Below are 22,891 nucleotides of genomic sequence, written 5' to 3'. Positions count from 1 at the left end.
TGAATCATTAAATAACCAAGAGTTAAAACATTTAAAATGTATAAAAATAACAGATAAAAACACCGTGAAGCTGTAAAAATAAGTACATTAATTAAAAATACATTAATTGAGCATCACTAAAACTATATAAATACAGGACACTGGGAGTCCTCTTTACAAATGTGGCATCTACTCTTTGAGTAAAGTTTTCAGGCTGTGTGCCGTTTTCTACGGAACAGAAGAAGTCACCGCTTATTTCTTGCTCATCTTTTCTAACACCCATTCGATCACCTGGGGAAGAAAGCAGAGACACGACTGTAGAACCACTCTACACAAAATGCACATGGTGAAACAATTCCACACAACTTCCAAAAGAAACTCTGGGTGTGGCTTTCCTTCCTGGGCATCTCTCTTTCTCTCACCCTCCTGGTTAAGCCAATCGTAAAAATCTTTATTAAACCGCAACTCTGTTTTTTGTTTTTTTTTTAAAAAAAACACTTCAGAGATAACACAGAAGAATGTAAAGTAAGAAAAAAAACCTTTGTATTTAAAGATATTTAATTTTCCAAATAAACAGCATGTTGAGGCCCCACATCCAAAGCTGAGCCTTAATGGACCAGATGATAGCTTAACCCATTTTCTTACCTTTATTTCAAAGTACATATGAAAGGGTCACTCAAGAGTTATCCTGAGTGTATGAAATGGCTTTTTGGAGCCCATTCACTATGGGGAGGGAACACCTAGCTCAGCCCTGATGCAGGGGGCTGGGGCTTGGCCCTACCTCAACTTGATATGCCAGACTTTGTGGATGCCTCATGGAAGGTCTTAAGCCCTCTGAGGAGTTGAGGGGGGGAGGGGCGGATAGGATGAGGGGAGGTGGGAGGTGGTGGGAGAAGAAGAGGGAGAGGGAACTGAGGTTGGTATATAAACTGAAAGAAAAAAGAAAAAGAATCCTTGAAAACATCTAATCAAAATGGAATGTTTTTCCCTAGCTTTTTGAATTATTTTTTTCATTTTTCCCTTTTAATGTCATTGGGAGAAACTCGTTTTTGACAAGGCTATTACATACTCTGCCTGAGCCATTGTTAAATATCAAGGACATTGCAGAAGGATGCTGTTGAAAACACCGTCTCAGTTTTTATCTCTAGGTGTAACAGCAGCACAGCAAACCCTGAAACAAAACACCCATTTCACTGAACGTGGCTTCTAGAAAGCGACTTGTTTACCTGCACCACATTCTTGTTTGCAGTTTTCTTCATTTCTTCAAAGAGACCCCTTGAGGTTTTAAGATCCTAGACATTAATGAAAGACAACATTTGAAGCCTGGTTCATTACATCACAAACAGCTCATTATAAAGAAACTTGAGATTACTCTGAATAACTCTACAAGTGCCCCTGCAATTAGGGAAGTACTACCCAGAATCAGTGTAACACTCCAGCCTCATCCTGAGATATGGGAGTACTCTAAGCCAACACATGCATATGTCCCATGTCCTGTTTCTAACAGCGCTGCCCCGTGCTCACCCTCACCACTGTACTGTGGATGCTTTATAACTTAGAAAATGAACATGTAGTTCCTACTAATTGTTCAGATAAATATGCATCTTTCCTTCTTTTTAGCTATTTCATTCCACCAAAAAGAGGAATAAAACTATAGTCTTATTTTCTAAAATAAGATAAAGTTGGAGTTTTGGCTCAATGATGGAGCACTATGTGTACCATGTACAAAGTCTTGGGTTCAATTCCCAGCAAGGGGGGGGGGGGGGACAGGGAGAGAACATATCAAATTAAAACACAAAATTAAAAAGAAAACCTTAACTGTATAAAAAAAAAAGGAGAAGAAAATAAAATCCAGTCCTCTAGCAAGCAAGTTCTATCTCATAGAGGCAGCCTCTTTGAATTCTTCCAGCAATTCCTCCTGTTTGTACCTTTGTGTTTCCACCTGCCATGCTTGGCTGGTCTTTGATGATTTAGTAATTTCAGAATGACTGCGAATAGCATGGATCGTTAGTGGTCAGATCTAGGTCACATCTGCACAACACCTTCTCTTCCTCTGCAGCACAGCCTGGGATATTCCATGAACAGCTCATGTTTGTTTTATGATATCAAAGTAAAGGCAATGGAGTCACGAGGCAATTAATGTGCTGTGCCTATGTCTCTTCCATGCAGCCCTCTAAGCCTCCTGCAGTGAAATCACCTGGTGACTGGGGAGTCCCCCCCCACTTACAGTGTTCCATGTACATAACTCTAGTATTTCCCCCTCTCTCACAATGGATTGAGTAAACATATAACAAAGCTTTTGAAAGCAGTGTCTTGCCCTGGATAATCTTTCCTTCCAGTTTTCTGTGGATTTTTATTTCCAACATTATTGTTTTTTCCTTACCCGCAGATCTTCCCACAGCCTGCCCCAGTTGTCTGGCTTCTGCCTGGGCCAGGCCATTTGGGACTTGTTTGCCTCATTCTAGGTCAATTTTTGCTTTACTTAAGTTAGCTTTTTATGTGCTCAACTTGGTTTTCTAGTAGATTCCACAAAAGAGAAAGATATATTTTAAACCTCTTCTGGATTTGAAAGTGTCTTTATTGAGTCTTCATATCTGATTGGATTACATATCAGAGAGGTCACTCTGGATTAATACCAGATAGGTCACTTGCCTCAAAACCTTTCCTCCCTCCAACCCCTCCCACGGAACCCCTCCCTGACTCTCTCCTAACATATGGTGTTTAGTAAAAAGTCGCCTTAGTAAAAAACTGTCTTCTCGTGTACTAAGATACCATGGAGAAGTTTAATACCATTTAGCTCTTAATCCTTTCAATATGTGATTGCCCTTTCTCTTGAGAAATCCCAGAGAATGTTCTGGATACTTGGAGGTGTGACATTCCAGGGCTGCTGTCATTCTCACTCATTGACTTGGGTAAGCAGTGTCTCTTCCAGCAACAGGCCCACGTCCCTTGGCTCTGGGAACTTTATTATTATCATTATTTATTTGCTGAGATTACGGTATAGTTACATCATTTCCCCTTCTTTACACCCTCCAACCCTTCCATGCAACCTCTCCCCTCTTCTCTTCTAGACTTCCTTTTCTTTAATTGTTGTTACGTGTGTGTGTGTGTGTGTGTGTGTGTGTGTGATGTCTATCAGTCTCTTCCTTGTTTAGGTCATCTTTAGGCAGCCATGCTGGTGAGATTTCATCACCAAAATTAAACTAAGAAGAGATCAATAACCTAAACAGACCTGTAACATGAGAAGATTCAAACAGTAATAAAAGTCTTCTTACAAAAAAAAAGTTCTGGGACAGATGGACAACAGAATTCTACCAGACTTTTACAGAGGATCTACAGCCAAACCTTCTAAAACTATTGAAAAGGTGCCCAGAAGGATCTGGCATCTTTCTCTGAGGTCAGTGTCGCTAACACCCAAAGCCAGCGAAGACACAAGAAAGAAAACTATATTGATGTCCCTGATGAATATAGATTCAAAAATAGTCAACAAAATACCTGCAACCCAAATACAAACACTCATCAAAAATATCACCCGCCAGGGATAAAGTTGGTTTTATCCCTGAGATGTAGGGATGCTTCAGCATAAATGAGCTTCAAAACAAAAGAGGCAGAAAAAGCCTTTGACAAAATCCAACATGCCTTCATGATAAAAGGTATAGAGAGTAGGGTAGAGGGAACATTCCACCATATAATAAAAGCGATATAAGAGAAACCTACAGCCAATATCACCCTAATTGACAGAAAACTTGAAGCAATTCCACAGAACTCAGGAACAAGGCAAGACTGCCCATTATGCCCACTCCTTTTCAAGACTGTTCTGGAAGTAATAGCCAGAAGAATAAGGAAGGAGAAATTAAAGGGATACAAATAGGGCAATTAGTTCATGTGTCACTATTTGCAGATGACATAATAATACTCATGAAAGATTCCAAAAACTCTACCAGAAACCTCCTAGAAACAGCAACTTCAGTAATGTGGCAAGATCCAGAATCTACTTGCCCAAATCAGCAGCTTTCTGTACATCAACAACAAACATACAGAGATCATGGACATACCATTCAGAACAGCCTCCAAGAAAATAGAGTATCTAGGAATAAACCCAAGCAAGGAGGTGAATGAGTCCACAACAAAGATTTGCTTTCTTTTTGACAATTTTCCCTCCCACCGTCTCTGTTTTCAAAGCTCGTTATTAGTGTGGAGGGTCTCTGGACCAAACCTCCAGTTTTCCCTGCTTTCTAGAGTTCTCATTTGCTTCTTAGTTTTTATAACATTTCCCAGCCCAGCTGTTCAGCCCTTCTATTAAACCGATTTCTTCACTCTTTTAATTAAAGGGAGTCTTTGTAGTCTGTGTGTGGTTTTGGTGGTAGCACCTAGTTTTGGTTTTATGGGCACAGTTTTTTCTGGGAGAATTAGAGTTCTTTTAACTTTTCTCCCACTCCTGCAGAGCTCTCCTTAGTTTATGTTTCAGCCTCACTTGAGTTAGAAGCTATCTACAGAGTTGGCTAGTCCTCGGCTGTCTTCCTCTAATGAAAAGAGAGACACCAGAAATACAGGGGCCCCAAGTGCTGAGCTTGACGGCTTCACGGGGCAGAGAAAGCTGACCAGCTGGCTGTTCACTGCCACCCCAATATTTCCTTTGCACTGGAGACTTTCCTGCCCGAGGTGTGGGCACAGAACATAAAGAGCCCATGATGACCACTGTGGAAGGTCATTCACTCCGTGGGTTTGCGGAGTTCCTCCACCTTCCTCTGGTGTCCAGTGTTTCCAGGATCTGCTGGCACTGAGAATCCCAGACTCGGCTGGTTGAAGCGGCATGAGTCTCACTAGTGTTATTGGAGAGACAAGGTAGGCCTCTTATAACTTCAGTTACTCTGCATATGCTTTTAGCTGCTTTTTAAAATACCAGAAAGGTATTTTCCTACAGTTTTTTTCTTACCTCTTTCTTCACTTGATTCTTCTAGTGACAGACACTGCCTTTCTTGGGAAGATTTAAGTGAAGGAACTGAGTGCGTGTATCACTCTAATTTTAACCAGAGATCTACTTCTGCTTGCTGGTTATGTCTAAGGCACCTAAGTTTCAGAAAGCTGACATCCAGCTGTCATCCAGCAGCTGGAAGATAGCTCAGTGGGAAAGAATGCCTGTGTGTAAACACAAAGACCTGAGTGCAAGTCCTCAGCACCATGTAAAAGGCCAAGCATGGTTGGGTACTTCTCTAGCCCAGAGTTAGGAGGTGAGACAGGAGGATCTTGGGAGCTCACTGTCTAGCCATGAGAGCTGACATGGCAAGATTCTAGTTCAGTGAGGGACTGTCTCACTGTCTATCTTTGGCCTCTGAATGCACACACAATAACCACACACATACAACACACAAAAGAAAAATAAGGACAATTATCACCTGAGTGCCCCCTCCCCCCAACTCCTTACATCTGGCCAGTAACAGCTGCCTTACTACTTTCTGCAATAAAATAGTACCCTCACTGCTCAGCCTCATACAGCTTTATTATAAAATAATTACCAATTAATGCTTAAGCTCCAACTTAGAAAAAGGCCTGTCAGAAAAAACACTGAGGCCTCTGGCTGAAGCAGCTTTCTATACACAAGGATAAAGCCAATAAATAACAAGGAAAGCAGGTTTACTCCAGCCTTTCTGTCTCCATTTAAAAGCAGCCTGAGTATACACTAATAATACAAGGGCTACTCCTTGCACACTTACATCTGAAGGAAACATCAGAACGTTGTTCTAACCCCGCCGCTGAGAACAGAGAAGACACCCACCTTTAGGTAGAACTTGGAGATGTCGAAGAGTCTCTGGCTGCATGCCGAGAAGCACTCGTGGGCCTCGGTGATGTGGTGCTTCCGCAAGGTCTCCTCCACCACCTCCTTCAGCATCTTCAACAGAAAGGAACATGTGGCTGACACTGCTCAGAAAGGCTGCAGCTCTTTCACCACGGTCCGACATAAACAGACTGTGAACTACAGAGTCATCTGCCTGCGCTCAAGATAAATACGGCTATTTGGACAAGGCAGTGGAGGAAGAAGAGGCCCGTAATGTCTACATGGTCATCCGTGTCACGGGATTCATGGTCAGTAGGAAATGCTTAGTCACTGGTGAGAGGACCTGAAATCATGAGCTGTGACCTGAAATCCGAATGTCAGTTATACACAGCTGAGAAATGTATACATGGCAGGGAAATTTTCCTTATACGAACAATTTCAAAGAGAAAACAGGATGCTTTTGTAACACTGCTGTTTTGATGCACTGACAGGCCACCTTTTATAATAAATAATCAATTTCCGTCTACTGTGTGCCTCTTATACCCCTTCCCACGTTCCCATCATCTACCTTCCTTACTAGCCGTACTGAAAACTGACCTGAGGGCCTCTCACATGCTAGGCAAGTGCCCTGCTGCTGAGCTCCGGTCTTCACCATCCTGCCTGCACCAGATGATTTTAGATTCTGGATGTTACTCTAGGCATGTGTTTTTAAAGATTCCCACAGTGAAATTTCTTTTCACGCAGAACTGGGGAAGGGGGAAGTCTTTACCCGTGTGTGTTTCTGTGATCGCGATTCCTTCATTTGCTTTGACGGTTTTGACGCCTGGACACTTTTTTGTCCCGAACTGGTCTTTGCTGTGACTCTGGAGGCCTCGCGGCTTGGGACTGGAAGCACAGACACGGACCGCTCCGCCTGCGGCTTTTTGGATGTCCCCGCCTGACGGTAATTACTACTGCAGCTTGTTTGGGAAAGCAGACAATCAGAACTTTCTGATTTCGTAAGCCTGTAAGAAGGGGAAAAGGAAAAATGAATCAGCAGTGACGTCTACTTTGTGCTTTCAATGGGACAACTTTTTTCATCCAGACATAAATCCGGGAGAACTACAGTCCTCGCTAGTTTGCATTAAATAACTGACACCCAACAACGAAGCTGTTCCTCTCGGTCTGTGAAGGGTCCGCTGCGATCGTATTGACAACCCGACAGACTGACTCGCCTGAGAACCGGCCTCTGAGCATGCCTGTGGGGGTTAGGACTTCGCGGATTGCTGTGGAAGACTCATCTTCCCGTGGGAGGGCCACTCCCTGTCCGGGGACTGCTCTCTGCTTCCGACTATGATCTGTGTAACTGCTCCAAGCTTTTACCACCGTGACTTCCGCTGCCATGGAGGGCTGCAGACCTCAACTGTGAGCTGGAATAAGCCTTTTCTCCCTGACTTCACTTTTATCGGGGTATTTTATCAGGGCAACAGAAAAATAACTAGGGCAGTAATTAAAACAGATGGCAAGTGATAACCAGAATTGTAGCTAACACGGGAAGCAGTGTGATGGCATCCTCCAGTTTATACATTTCTTATCCTAATATGCACTCATGCTTTTCATTAAGGAATTTTAAGAAAGAAACCACAAACCTCTGTGTTATAATATCTCTGCCACTGTCTGTGCAAAATAAGTAACAAAAACAAATAAAAAAATGGTCCTTACTTCAGTTTTTCTAAAACATTTATATTTGCTTTCACGATGCCCTGGAAATGTTTTCCTTTTTCAAGTCAGACAGTAGACCTATTTCTTCTGCTCCTCTCAGGCTGCTGTATTCTTTTCTTTCTGATTATAAATTATAAGTTGCTTTGCAACTTAATCAGACATTAAAAAAAAATGTCATGAACTAACAAAGTTCTCATAAAAATCATTTAGCTATTCCACAGTGGGAGATGCTATTCCCATATTTTCACCTGTTCAGAAAGACTTGAAAGTTTTATTTCTACATATTTTATAGTTCATTTTAAAGGTTTAAATACAGCCAGAATTTATAGTGTATTTTATATGTCAAGGGCCTAAATCTGACACATGGTCTAAAGATCTGTAAATTCAGTATTTATTTTTATCAACATCTAAAGTCTAATATATTTGAACTATTTAGCTAGCAAGGAAAAGTATCTTGAAAATTTCCATAAAATGCACTAACTCTGCAGACTTCAAGGCTATATTTACAAGTAACAAGTGGTTCTTAAATGCGGAGCCGTGGAGGCCCTTGCTTGAGGGCCAAAGCAAGCAGCGAACAGCGAGGGCAGAGAGAGGGAGGCAGGAAACTCCACTCTCAAATACCATCTTCAACGGTGCAGCTGAGCCCCTCACCTACCGGCAACATCTCTACTGTTCTTGACTTACAGCGTTCTGGTCCCATTGTGCATTAGCACAGAAAGCAACAGAGCTCTTTTTTTTCCAAGTCATTTCTTTTTATACCTTACTAGCAAAACCAGTGAACTACTCAAAATACAAATGAACTTCCTAGGAGAAAGGAAGGACTCTAAAAACCTGTGCAGAAAGCAGCATAAAAATATGAGGCCAGTGTGAAAGGCAATCCTCCAGAGACTAAAATATTCCTCTGAAGATACTGTTTCTGTGTACATGACAGGTCACCTTTTCTGGGGGTAATGGCAACTCGGGTCTTTGGATCTCCTTTTCAATCCAGAAACTTCAGTTCGGAGTTCGCTCTGTAGTGCTTCTCCATCGGGGACACTCCGAGGCTCTGACAGAACTGCAGGAGATGGAAGGGGACTCAACACAGTGGGGATGGGAAGGCTGTCCCTGGTGCAGGTGGTCTGGGTCTCATAACGAATCAGGCGAGACTGAAGTTCAGAAAATCCCCCATCTCTTTCTAAAGCTTTTTGGTCATCCAAGCAGTATCTAAAACGAGGAAAGAGCATTAAACTCAAACATCCCGGAGAACAACAGGATTTTTTCCCCTTTCTAACGGGAAACAGCAAGACGCTGACTTCAAAGTCCTCAGTTAGTTTCCCGAGGATTGTTGAGGAGTTGGCTGCATGGCCTAGTTCTCCAGCATCTCATCTTTTCCTTCCTCTGCTGCAGGACAGAAAGATTGCAAATGTAAAGTACTAGCTGACTCCTCTTCAACTGTGGTTCTGTGGCAACAGATTAAGTTAATCCTTTGGATTATTTCCAAACTAGCACAGCTGTTGTAATACTTGTCAAAACTCTAGCCACCCCGAACTTCTCAGCACGACTCCAGTGGAACAATGGGAAATGCTGACTTCTGCTGGCAAGGGCAAGTTTATTTGCAACACAAAGATTCATAGGTAGAAAGGAATTCGAAACTGCCTCCCTGACAGCTCAGAACGCTGTTGAGGTTTTAACTGAAATTCCCTCCTCACCTGACTGACACATTTTCTTCCCAACACATGGGGTGCCTGCCCATCTGGTCTGTGGTTAAACCTAATCCAGTGAATCAATGGTGTCTTAGCTGTGCAAATGCTTCTGGACTCATATCCTGTGCTAAGCACAACAAATAAACACACGGGGAAAGCACTGAAGACGACCTTGCAAAGCTCTCCACTTGCTCGCCTCTCTGTAACTGCATCAAGGAGCACAAATGCCTTCACCCAGGGGATTGCTGAGGTAGAAACAATTCAAACATTTCCCATTCGCGTCTGCTCTCTCCACCTGAAAGGTTCTAACGTGGTCCCTAACGCCAGAATTCATCTCGCACAGTACACATCCCTTCTCAGACACCTGACAGCCTGGTGAGGATTTCAGAACTTTATTTTTCCCTCAGGATACACATTTAATTTCAAAGACTATAGACCACAGATTTATATGGATTTAAATATGGTTCTTTTACCTATTAGCATTGTGATTGGCCAAATTACTTTATGCTGCGGCTGCCTGACCTGACCTGCACAATGTGATTTGTAGTACTTATCGAAGGAGGCGCTATCAGGATTATTTGTGAGCGGTGTAATTGGATCAGACTCTGAAACATGCAAACTAGCTACCAAATGCACAAGGCTGCCTCTATCATCACCACATTTATTTTCTACCACAGTGAGTCTTACCACACACCAGTCCCATGTAACCTAAGTAGCATAATCAGAACTTAAACTCAGTTGGGGACTGCAGAGCCTAAGTGTAACCACTTCAGTAGAGCATCTCTTAGTAAGGGTCATCTTCCTAACTAACCACTTCAGTAGAGCATCTCTTAGTAAGGGTCATCTTCCTAACTAACCACTTCAGTAGAGCATCTCTTAGTAAGGATCATCTTCCTGACTGAACCAGTTCACTAGAGCATCTCTTAGTAAGGGTCATCTTCCCGACTGTAACCACTTCAGTAGAGCATCTCTTAGTAAGAGTCATCTTCCTGACTGTAACCAGTTCAGTAGAGCATCTCTTAGTAAGGGTCATCTTCCTGACTGAACCAGTTCACTAGAGCATCTCTTAGTAAGGGTCATCTTCCCAACTGTAACCACTTCAGTAGAGCTAAGGGTCATCTTCCCAACTGTAACCACTTCAGTGGAGCATCTCTTAGTAAGGGTCATCTTACTCTAGTCAACACATAGGTGCATCTTATAACCCACTGAAAACCTCAATACATACACACAGACTAACTCGGTTACTGACTCTCTTGAAAAGGGTTTAAAAGCGATTCTAAAAGAAAAATAATACACAGAACAGATGATAGAATAGAGGTCATAGTTAGGAGAGGGACAGTGGTGTCAGTCCAAGGGTCCAAAATGACAAGAGTTCTATAGGACGAATAAATCTAAAGATCTAATGTACAGACTGAAGACGACAGTAGGGGTTCTAGTCTGCATATTTGCTAACATTAGAGTTTAAATGCAATTCCACATAAAAACAGAGGTAACTGTGTGAGACGGTGGCTACATTAAGTAGATTGCAGTAACAATTTCACTCTGTACATATACACAGTAGCACTGTATTACATATTGCATATATAGTTGAAATACAAAGCTGCTTAAATGATTTGAAAGTGTGGTGCAGACCGGAGGAACTCTGATTTAAACTACCTGAACTATGAGAAAACAGTTAGTTCTTCAGCCAGAGGACTGGCTGGTGGAAGAGCAAGGCTAGATTACAGATCTCAACACATGATTTCCTTTTCTAGTCTGTGGCTTCACTTATTTTGTGAAAAATCAGCAGTAACTCCAAGGTTACTGACACTCTACTATCCTGGGATATAAAATGAAGTCAAATTAGGAAGCCTGAATTTGTGAGAAGGCTTTGGACAAGAAGCAATGCAGTATCTGATTAGCCTGTATATAGACCTATTTGAAGAGAAAAGTATCCCTTGATTCTAGGGGTATTTTTATACTACAATGTTTTCTTTCTAAGATGCCTCCCAATCCCAGGTGCTCCCGATGCCCTTCAGTTGAATTATGTACATTGCACATGCACCCTGCACTGCCATTCAAATGTCCTTTAAGACACAATGACTTGGAAAAAGGAGAGACACGGAATACAAGGTATATATCTGACGTTAGGGAAATATTTATGGTTGGAAAATGATTGATCGTTTCATATTCTCTACAAAAGAATAGCTAAATGTTTTACGAGTCCTGTGGTGGCCAGTTTTATGTCAACTTGACAAAAGCTAAACACCTCCAAAAGACGGGACTGTAGGCAAGCCTGTAGACCATTTTCTTAATTAGTGACTGATGCAGGAGGGCCCAGACCATTGTGGATGGGGCCACCCCTGGGCAGATTGCCCTGTGTTCTGTAAGAAATCTGGGTGGGCAAGCCCTCTAAGGCCTCTTGCATCAGCTCCTGTCTCCAGGTTCCTGTCCTGACTTCCTTCAGTGATGGACTGTGTATATGGACACATAAGCCAAATAAACTGCTTCCTCCCCAACTTACTTGTTGTCATGGTGTTTCATCACAGCAATAGTAACTCAAACTAAGCCAGGTCCTAATAGAAACAAATATCCATAAGCTATCTTGTTTTGTGACTTACACAAAAATACCATCTTCAACATACAGGCAATGAAGAAAAGTTTCTCTGTAGTTTCAAACTACTCTGAAGTTTATTTCCATGCCAGTAGCTATACTGAGCACCGATATGTGTCCTCACCCTATAAACTCAAGTGTAAACAACAAATGTAATGTTAATGAATCCCAGAGCCAGATACATGGTACCTCCCCATGAACCACTGGTTAAGGATGCTTCAGAATGGGGAAGTGAAAAGTAGATATTATAAAGACACATTGTATGCATGCATGAAATTATCAAAGTTAATTTTTTTTTAAGAAAAAAGAAAAAAAGAAAGAAAAAACCCCACACATACACAAAAAAACCCATATGTTTCTGACTAAGGGAGGCCATCTCTTATAGAGTGGCTCCTTCTGTCTCGATGTCCTCATCTTAATAAGCACAAATTTACAGTAAAGAAAAAGAACATAACTCAACCTGTCTGTGGACTAGGGAGATTATAGAGGGAAACTACTCTATAATGAATGTGTTTCATGACACTGTAAATAAAGCATCATGCGGGTTTAGGGCACCAATGCACAAGCAAATATTCATTTAATAGTTTAATAAATGAAGATGAATAACACTGTCTACAAATTCTGGTACAGCACTAATTTTTTCTATATTAAATTAAAACAAGGGAAAAGAGGGAGATGGAGCACAAGATAAACAAAACTGAATTACGGGACTTGTGGAACAATAATCTACAATGCAGTCATATGACAAACACTCCAGCCCGCTATCCAGATAAAATTATTATTGTTTTATTCAAAGGAGTGCTTCCCTGAGCTTAGAAGGCATAGGAAGCAAAAAACACCTGTGCCCTGAGGTATTTTGTCAGAGTAACAAGGAAAATGTTACTGGTACAGCTTTTTCTCAGCAGGGACACCTTGTGATAATATAAACAGTGCATATTGGTTTCAACTCTCAGATCTGAGTTGCATGCAAAATATCTAGAACTCCTATTTACATTTTTTTAATAGATTAGGATCATTATATATGTATGCAGGAATACTAAATAAAATATTAAAGTAGAGTAGAAGGCTCTAAACCTATCAAACAAAAGGAGGGAGACAGAACTTAGTGGTCAGAGTATAAGGAACAGGACGTGTGGCTCACACCTTTAATCCCAGCACTATGCAGGCAGAACTCTGAGTTCAAGATCAGCCTTGTCTACGTAGCAAACCCAGGCCAGCCAGGGCTACATAATGAGACCTTGTCTCACAGCAGTCAGACAGACAACAGCAGCTGGGGGATAGTTCAGTGGGTAAAGGTGCTTGCTCTGCACCTATAAGACCTGAGCACACAACATAAGAAGCTGAGTACGGCATGGTCTTATTTAGGGTTTTCATTGCTGTGAAGAGACACCGTGACCACGGCAATTCTTATAAAGACAACATTGAACTGAGGTGGCAGCTTACAGTTCAGAGGTTCAGTCCATTATCGTCATGGCAGGGAACATGACATGGTGTTGGTTACAACTTGATCAGAAGGCAACAGGAAGTGAACTGAAACACTGGGCTACCGGTATCCTGAGCACAGACCTCAAAGTCTGCCCCCAAGGTGACACACTTCCTCTAACAAAGCCACACCCACTCCAGCAAAGCCACACCTCCTAATAGTGCCACTCCCTATGAGAATACAACAGCCAATTACATTCAAACTACCACAGGCAGTGTATTCCTGTAACCCCAGCTCCAGATGGGATAAAAACAAGGAAACAGGATCTCTTGGGCACTGCTGGCCACCAACTTAGATGGATATCATTGAACTCTTGGTTCAGTTAAAGACTCTGAAGAAAAGAGAGCAATAGAAGAAGAAATCCTATATCCTTTACAGATGCATGCATAGCCACACAACTACACACACACACACACACACACACACACACACACACACACACACACAGGTCAAGGACTTCTCCAAAGATCAAGCCATGGCTTAAGAAGTCTTGGTGATATTTTAGCTTTTTAATATAATATAATATAATATAATATAATATAATATAATATAATAATATAATAAACATAATATCATTCCTAAAATGATTTTCTTTTGTGATTCCAAGAACTTCTAACAGTGTATTTATCTAAAATGCCTATCAAGCATCCAAGGCCTAACCAAACAACACCTGTCTCCTGGGTCAGGTGGATAGCTTTATTTCTTATGAAATTTAGGGTGAGATCCTCCTTTCTTATACAACCTTACTAATAGACCTAACCACTTCTAGGATTGTAGACTGAGCACATAGATCCCCTTTTGGATATTCTAACCAGTCATTAGCATTCAGTTGACCTCTTCTTTTACCACTCCATTTTGGGTTGTAAAAGAAAGCCTGGTGGTCACTGCCTGAAGAAAATTCTTATGACCTTGTAGAATTCAAGCCTGGTGACTTTGCTTGGCCAGAGGATTTATAACTGGATTCCAGGGAGACTTTGGAGGACCATAGAAAACTGAGAGAATAAGGAGATAAAGAAGAGAGATTGGAAGAACTCGATGGGTAAGAACTGGAGAGGAACAAACTGAGATGGGGAAGAACTAGATTGAAGGGCTGGAAGAGAGTACTAGAGGAACTAGATGGAAGATGAGGAAGAGGCAGATGGGGAAGAGAAAGATGAGGAAGGACAAAATGAGAGAGAAGGAGATGGGAGAGGCGCTGATATGGCAAACAACACGATGGATGAGAACCTAGAAGGGGCAGAACTAGATGAAGGAATTTAGATAGAACCCAGAGGGGACCCAGAAAAATGTAGAGAGAAATCAGGAAAGAGAGGAGCTAGGCATGAGAGCAGAATAGAAGCTGTGTAGAGAGAGAACTGACTCAGAATAATAAAGTGTATGAACCAAGGAGTTTCGTGTACATAGATTCATTTCTTTACATCAAAGATTAATTGTCAGCTGGTTGTAGATTCTTCCCAGACTCTAGGAGGAGACTATGGAGGGGCTGGACCCCCACAGTCCCCAATAACACACTACATAAATAAATAAAAATGAAAGTAAATAAATAGCAATAAAACCAACGAGAAAGTGGAGCAGCATCCTCGTTTCTCATAGCAGAGAGGTAGTTTTGCATGCAGACATTAGAAACAATATTGCCAGAAGGTATCCTTTACAAGTAAAGAAGTCAACGCTAAGGAAAACTGCAGCCAAAGAAAACCATGAATGTGTTTCTGAAAAAGCAGGACTGGAAATAGGCACCTACAAAGAAAAGAACCTGATGTGAATGTTGCGGCAGTGATCTTGGGAGTGGCAAGGTGGGATGAGAGCCAAGGGATTGAGGAGTGCAGGAGGTAGGGGTGCTGTTAAGCAAAACTAAGGATGGCTGAAAAATCTAGAGAGAAACCTACCACTCTGCAAACCAAGTACAAAGTTTCATTTAAAAAGGGTTTGAATGGGAAATACCTTGCATGGGTGGATGCTGCTGCTCCCAGAAGACAAGGCTATTAATGAATCTCAGAGTCAGATGTAGGTACCTCCCTATGAACCACTGGTTAGGGAAGTTTCACATTGGGGAAGTGAAAAGTATATATTATGAAGACACATAGTATGCATGCGTGAAATTATCAAAGAGTAAATTAAAAGAAAGAAAAAATGAATGGCTGCAGAGGTCATAAATACTAGAAGGAACCTCCTACTGTTTTTTTTTTTGCTCAGTATTTGTGCTGTGAAAGTGCATTCTAAACGCTTATGTTTATACCCACAGATTATACTCCTACTCTTGCTCAGCTAATCATCTGCCTGCTGTAGGCCATGGTTAATAACAAGACTCAGAGCTGGTCAAAGTGCTGAGAAGAACCAACTGCTGAGTGCTCAGCCCTAAACTACACCTTTATTGCAATACCCAGGGAACATCCTAGAAATGGAGGCAGAAAGAATGTAACAGCTGGGCAGTGGTGGTGCATGCCTTCAATCCTAGCTCGCAGGAAGCAGGCGGGTATCTGTGACTTCGAGACTAGCCTGGGCTAGAGAGTGAGTTCCAGGAAAGGTGCCAAAGCTACATAGAGAAACCATGTCTCGAAAACCAAAAAAAAAAAAAAAAAAAAAAGAGAGAGAGAGACAGAGAATGTAAAAGCTGGAGCCTGGGACAAGTGCTGTGAAATGTGTCCTCTGGATATGACATGGCCATTTGATTTAGATAATCACACAGCTGTAGCCGCCGGCACAAGAGCCGCACAAGAATGGACCTGTCAACACGCCAGAGGTTCCAACCTCCCTGAGGAGCTCCTGGCAATTAATGGTTGCTGGGGGAGGGGGTAGCTTTCTTTAGTGGTGTAGCACTGGTAAGTTGCTCAAATAACTGCTACAAGTGCTCATGTAAGCAACACTAATTCAACTTTGTGGTAATGAAACACACAGAAAGGTAAGAGAGCAGCAGGGGCAGTGGGAGGGAAGTTTGTTGAGGAGAAGGAATTTAAAGGGAGGGAGATAAAAAGCCAGTAAAGGGAGGGAAATGTAATCAATCTGCAGTACATACATGCATTAAATAGCCAATTAACAAACAGTCAACTGAAATGTTACAATGATGCACACACAGTTAACATGTTTAAATTGAGAGCTCATCACATTTACTAGTTTCTAAGCAATTACAGTATAATTAGTGACCAGGGAATATTAATGTGACCCACAGAGAAAAATTCATATTAAAAATGTATGGATCAAGGAAATTCTACTAAAAATACTGAGTAACTAAAAAGATGTTTAAATGAAACAAAACTAATAGTAAAATATTTTTTCTTAAATAGATTATGTATCATATACAGTTTTGAGGACATACTTTGGGGTCTGTATCAATTTAGACCATTTTATTTTGCTTGCACTCCATACTGAAATCAACAAAAGCTGTAGCAACAATTCACAAAAGTGTAAATGAACACTTACTCAATCCCATGGTAATGGCATTCGGAGGCTTTTTCAAAAGGTAAGACCTGAAGTTTCCGGGGACTAAGTTCCGGTGTCAAAAGCAAAGTTTTTTCCCTGAAATAAAAAAGGATTTCATTTGAATTTAAGGTTTACTACATGGCAGAAAAAGGTAAAGTTCCTAAGGAGACAAATCTGATCTCATAGAGATTTTTTATGGTCTCCTGATTTTGTTTGTCAACTTGCTAGGAGTTAAGAGTTGTCTGGGAAAAGGAAACCCCTGTAAGCAAGCCTGGGTGGCATTTTCTTGAGTGATGACTGATGTGGGGGAGGGGGTATCATCCTCTTGTCCCCCCCCCCCCCACCCCATAGGTCACAGATAGTGTAAGAAAGCAGGTTGACAAGCAGGGGGACAAGACAGTAAGGGGAACTCCTTCATGGTTTCCACCTCAGTTCCTGCCTTGAATTCCTGCCCTGAGTTCCTTCATGATAGACTGTGATACAGAAGTGTAAACCAAATAAACCCTTTCATCCCCAAGCTAGTTTCAGGCAGTAATTTATCATAGTAATTAGAAACCCTAACTAAGACATAAAACATCAAAGTTAAGAGAGCTGGATGGGGGGGGGGGAGTGAGGACCACCATAGGTTTGAGTCTAGCCTGGGCTATGAAGTGAGTTCAAGGCCAGTCTGGGATACAGAATGAGATCCTGCTAGGTGGGAGGAGTTACCACAAAACCTAAGAAGGAAATGAAACAGGTAGGTCTGTGCCCTTTGCCCCATTTGTTTTCTGTGCCTCAATTTTAAAAATTACAATGGCACTCACTGAACAAAATTTTTATGAGCATGAGTAAATCAAGAAAGGAAAAGGATTTGCAATGTGTAGGTGGAACACCTACCTCTCTCCCACCTGCCAAATATCCAGTAGCTGCTTCCCAAATAATTGACTCTGAGGCTTAATATTACTTATAAATGCTCAGCTGGTAGGTAGCTCAGGCTTATTACTGACTAGCTCTTACACTTAGATTAACCCATGATTCTTATCTATGTTTAGCCACATGGCTTGGTACCTTGTCTCAGTGTCAAATTCTTATCTTGCTTCCTCTTCGTCTGGCTGGTGACTCCTGACTCCACCCTTCCTCTTCCCAGCATTCTTAGTTTGGCCACCCTGCCTACTCTTCCTGCCTGGCCAATCAGCATTTTATTAAACCAATTCAAGTGACAAATCTTTACAGTGTACAAGAGGATTATTCCACAGCAGTAATGTAAATTCTGGAAGCAACATTATTCCTAAACTGTATCACCCCAACCCTTGGTGAAATGCATGTTCAATTGTTCACTTAAAACATTTTGACAGAGGAATAAAGTTAACTTGAATCTTTGGTAACAAAGAAAGTATTTACTTTTACAGTATCTCAGAAAATGTGGCCAGCCTGCCACTGATGGTAAGGATCAGCGACTTTACAAGGATCAGAAAGTCTAGCACCTGGTGATGAATTCAGTTCTTTTGAAGTATTTTTTCAATCAGCAGGCCTTTAGAACTAATCTTATGTTGAGCTTTCATAAAATATGAATGCTTGAGTCCTTCTACACCTAAACCTGGAGGACTCCTGTGAGTCTAGAGAAGAGAGAGGCTGCTGCCACCACATTAAGATCACTGGTTATCCTGACACGTGCCTCCCTTCCCTGAAGAGTTAGGACCCACTGGTCTAGTCAGATCTAGTTACATGGGAATGAAGAAGGTCTGCAGCATGGCGGGTCTTCACACAGTGCAGCGCAGAGTGAAGCAGGCTCAAATGCAGAGCTGGAAACGGTCGCACTAACAGCAAGACAGGTCAGTCCAGAGAACCAGACAAGGCATCTGCTCTCACATCCAGCCCACTCCTGACCTAGTAACAAGAGCTGCACTTCTGCCACCCAAGATTACATTCACAACGACACCATCACATTAAAATGTCAAACACGTGCCGATTAATGAGTCCAAAAAAACCCTCATCTCCTAATACCTCTATCTAAGGTGTTCCACAAAAAGTATCATTAGTAAGTTGTAATGACCCCATTGTTTTGATAGAGACCCTTCAAATGAATAATTGGCAAAACAGGCCTCAGCATTCAGCATTTTACTCTTCTTCTCGTCATTTCTTATTTCAAGCCTGCCCAGGACATTATTTTTACTTAATATCACTAGTCTCAGTTTTTCTAAAAGAAATGTAACGAACGGTTTTTTAAATGTCCCTATTCTCTTGGTATACTGTGAGAAGCAAGGCTTACCTTTAATGTAACACAGTAACTGGGTGATGCCTTGTACAAGTAAGAAAGAGCAGCCAGGTCAGCTCAGCTTTCAACATTCCTGCTAAGTCGGCGGCTCTCAAGCTTCCTAATGCTGCGACCCTTTAGTACATTTCCTCATGTTGTGCTGACCCTCTACTATAACATTATTTTCCTTGCTACTTCATAACTGTAATTTTGCTACTGTTATGAATTGTAATGTAAATATCTGTGTTTTCCAATGGTCTTAGAAGACCCTGTGAAAGGGTCATTTGACCCTCAAAGGGGGTCATGACCCACAGGTTGAGAACCACTATGTTAAGTGAGGACAGAGTGATAATGATGCCCTTCTTTCCAAATGTTAAAGAACCACTCAGTTTTCTAAGAGCTGGGCAAAGTGGCATATGCCTGCAATCTCAGCATTTGGCAGGCAGAGTCGGAAGGATTGAAAGTTCAAGGTCAAGCTGAACCATAATGTGAGTTTGTGGTCTGCCTAAGTTACATAATAAAGCAATGTCAAAATGAAAACACATCTTTTCTAAGTACATCCCATGTACATTTCTCAGAGAATTTTAAATTAACAACATCTCCCTCACATTGCAACTTGAAGGCACTGCAGTCAAAGGGTAAGTAAACAGAGCCGTTTCAGCATATTGATCTACCACTGGGACTAATTATCTGAAAGGATTGTTAATTCCACCAGCAAGAGTAAAGACCATTCATTACCCAGATTCTTTGGTCAAATTATGCAAGCTTTATTCCAGCAGACAGGGCTATCTCCCTAAATCGGGGTTTAAGAAAATAGCTCGGAACGTAGGAGACAGTGGGGTTTACATAGTCCAAAAAACTGCAAGGCTAGGGGGTTTCCAAGGGTTTTTGGTTACACAGAAACTTGGCAGAACATTTCAAAATTATTTGACAGAACATCTTATCTTATCAGGAAAGTATCAAATTCTAGAAAATGGGTCAAGACCTGTTCAAATCCAAGTTTTAGAGAAAACAGGAATGAACACACTTTGACCTTGTAATAGGATGGCTTCTAATCTTAAAATGGAGTCAGGCTGGTTCACCAAGGACCACAGTGTGATAACTAGAGATGAGCAGCTGTGTGAGACTTTGCTTCCAGAGTTCCCACTAAAAGGGGTTATCAACTTCTCAAAGCCATGGGAAGGTAAATGATTCGGAAGTTATGCAAGGTTTATGTCACTAGGAGCATTAAGTCATATGACCCAGTCATTAGTCCCCCCTGCTGCCAGTAATGCTTTGCCCTTTGTCCCCAACAACATACACAAAAGACAACAATTCTTGGACTTTATTTCTGGAATAACTTCAACCACTTCCAAAATTTACCTTTAAGATAAACATTTATCACAGTACAATTCAAAACTAGCTTGGTAAAAGTGATCTAAGTGAGATACAACTTTTATGGTCCTTTAGAAGGTTTTTTAAATGATGGATTAACTATGAAAACGGAATTTGAGGAGTAAGCAAATTATGCAATCTTCACAAGAAATTGATGCTACAATTTTATTTATCCTGCAGCCAATGCCTGGCGGCAGCAGCAACATTTGTTAACTAGCAACTTAGTGGGCACTGTCTCCAAAGTCGATTCAGTATCCATTATTTATGCAGATGCTCAGTTCATACTTGGCAATGTCGGACTTTCAAAACAATCTTTTTCTTTTTTTCTCACCTCTTTCAGTAGGAAGGTCATGATTTTTGCCATTAGTAGTCATAACTGACAATCATCATGCCAAGGAGTGGCAAAATCAAAACCAGACAGTAATGCAGAAGAGAAAAAACTTAAAAATATGTATTTGCAAATCAAAACCTATCCTTTTTACAGTGCATTTCCAGGCCTGTCAGACAGCTTGGCAGCTAAGTCTCCAGCAAAGCCATCTACACCATCTGATCTGCTTGGGGCTCACACAAAGGTGGCAGCTCCAAAAAGTTGTCTTCTGACCTGCACATCCCCACCAGGGCACACCTGTGACTCCCCGGACACACATTATACACACTCAGAATAAGGATAGAGGAGAACCGACTCTAAAAAGTTGTCTTCTGACCTGCACATCCCTACCATGGCACACCTGTGCCCCCCCAACACACCAACACACACACACACACACACACACACACACACACACACACACACACTATACACACTCAGGATATGGATAAATGAAAAAAAGGTAAGAAAAGAATGAAATGTATTTCCTTCTGCACACACAGAGTCGAAGCCCTTGCCCCGACCTCTATGGGAGATGGACTGAGTTACTGGATTCCCTTCATCATCATCCTTTTTCTTCAAATTCAGGGTCACAGAACAGAAGGGCATTTGGTGAATGTAGAAGTGAGGCAGTTAAGGCTAGTGATAAACAGTGCAGGCAAACCCGTGACTTCTGCCTCAACGTGGAGCATCAATTAGCGCCAGGGGAAAAAAAAAATACAGTGCTACTTTTCAATGACTGTTAGAAATTAGATACGAGTTATAGGTTTGTAACTCACCCTCTTTGAATCTGTAATGGCTGCAGATCTCCAACTGGTAATCCATCCGAGGTGAAATATTTCAGCAGTTCTTTAGCATCCAATAATGGGATTGAGTCCCGGGGACCCTCTTTCTGGCCCAGCAACCGTTCAGATGACCGAGGCAATGAGGCAGCTCTGGGAAAACAATTGGTATGGTTTTTTGAAAGGTGCATTCAAATTCACCACAGTCAGGAAATGATGAGAACAAAATCCATCACAAATACAAAAAGGAAAGTCATGACCCTCACATCGACAGAAGACTAATCACAGACTCTTTTGTTGTGAGCTGTACTTTATATAATCTGTAGGTCACACTGAAACTTGAGGCTTCTGTTTCAGCCATTCTACAGAACCTATCAAGATTATGTTCCTTGTTAAATACAACCTATTAACAATTCGGTAGTGCAAAGTTACCAAGTCTATAAAGTTTAAATTTAAACTGAAAACCCACAATATAAATTTCGGAGACCAAGAACTGAATGTTCCAATTTTCTCTAAATTTAAAAGATTACTTAAAGCACGGCCATGAAATGAGACTGTAATGGAAATTCTCTCCAAGGTCTCCTCGAGTCATGCTTACAATATCATGAATACACACTGAATTATTATTACATCTGAAATACATGCAGGACTTTGCATTTTCGAAATGATTCTACCTACAATATACTCTTAATCTTCACAAATTTCCTTGAAAAACTGGAATAGGTCTTATGTCAAAACAAAGTAACACCTAGTAAGTACTTTAGAAAATGCAATCAGCACACCATGACTAAAAACCATCATTATTCCTATTTTTCAGCTAAAGACTGCAACACTCCATCAGCTACACTGCAGAGAATATGTTAGCTCAAAACTAGACTGACTCCAGCTAGGAGCCACTCTGCCTCACTACCATAAACCAGAAAATCACACAAGACAGTCACTGACTAACTGACCAACCAACCAACCAATAAATAAACATACAACTGAATAAAAATATTTTATCTCAGGAAACAGGAAACGCTTCACTGGGTTTTGAACTGCTCACTGCTCTGCCGCCATAGCATAAATAAAACTCACTATGTCAACATGAATGTAATCGATCAACTTCATAGCAATTTAAAATGTTAACTTCTTTCTGTACATCCATTTAGTGTGTGTGTATGTGTGTGTGTGTGTGTATGTGTGTGTGTGTGTGTGTGTGTGTGTGTGTGTGTGTGTGTGTGTGTAAGTCCAAGAACAACCCTTGGGAGTCAGTTCTCTCCTCCATCAAGTGGAGATGGAATGGGGATTGAATTCATTTCCTCAGGCTAAGCAACAAATACCTTTCTTTCCCCACAAGCCACTGTGCCAGCTCCAACTTGGTTATATTTTACTTATTACTCAAATTCAACATTTTTATGAATAACTCCATGATTAAAATACTGGCATTGAGTTTTAGACCTGTGTTCCTACACACTAGCAGGCAGGATCACCACACGCTGGCAGGTCCATTTCCCCTTTCTAG

The 22,891-nt window shown here is 41.4% G+C and overlaps 1 protein-coding gene across 1 annotated transcript in view; it reads right to left on the bottom strand.

The window, feature by feature from the left end:
* LOC118596980 (MDM2 binding protein) overlaps nt 1-22,891 on the bottom strand; it is a 71,692-nt gene continuing 48,801 nt past the window's right edge. The window contains exons 17-23 of the mRNA XM_036208184.1: nt 21,385-21,540; nt 16,632-16,727; nt 8,393-8,659; nt 6,525-6,759; nt 5,756-5,869; nt 1,206-1,271; nt 1-270 (exon numbers count right to left, since the gene is read on the bottom strand). Of these exons, the coding sequence (XP_036064077.1) occupies nt 232-270; nt 1,206-1,271; nt 5,756-5,869; nt 6,525-6,759; nt 8,393-8,659; nt 16,632-16,727; nt 21,385-21,540 (973 nt within the window). The 3' untranslated portion in view covers nt 1-231. The remainder of the gene's footprint in view (nt 271-1,205; nt 1,272-5,755; nt 5,870-6,524; nt 6,760-8,392; nt 8,660-16,631; nt 16,728-21,384; nt 21,541-22,891) is intronic.

This window comes from Onychomys torridus, chromosome 16 (assembly GCF_903995425.1).
Source record: "Onychomys torridus chromosome 16, mOncTor1.1, whole genome shotgun sequence".
NCBI lineage: Eukaryota > Metazoa > Chordata > Mammalia > Rodentia > Cricetidae > Onychomys > Onychomys torridus.
The sequence above is the reverse complement of the archived record's forward strand: the minus strand, read 5'-3'. Positions and strand labels throughout refer to the sequence as shown.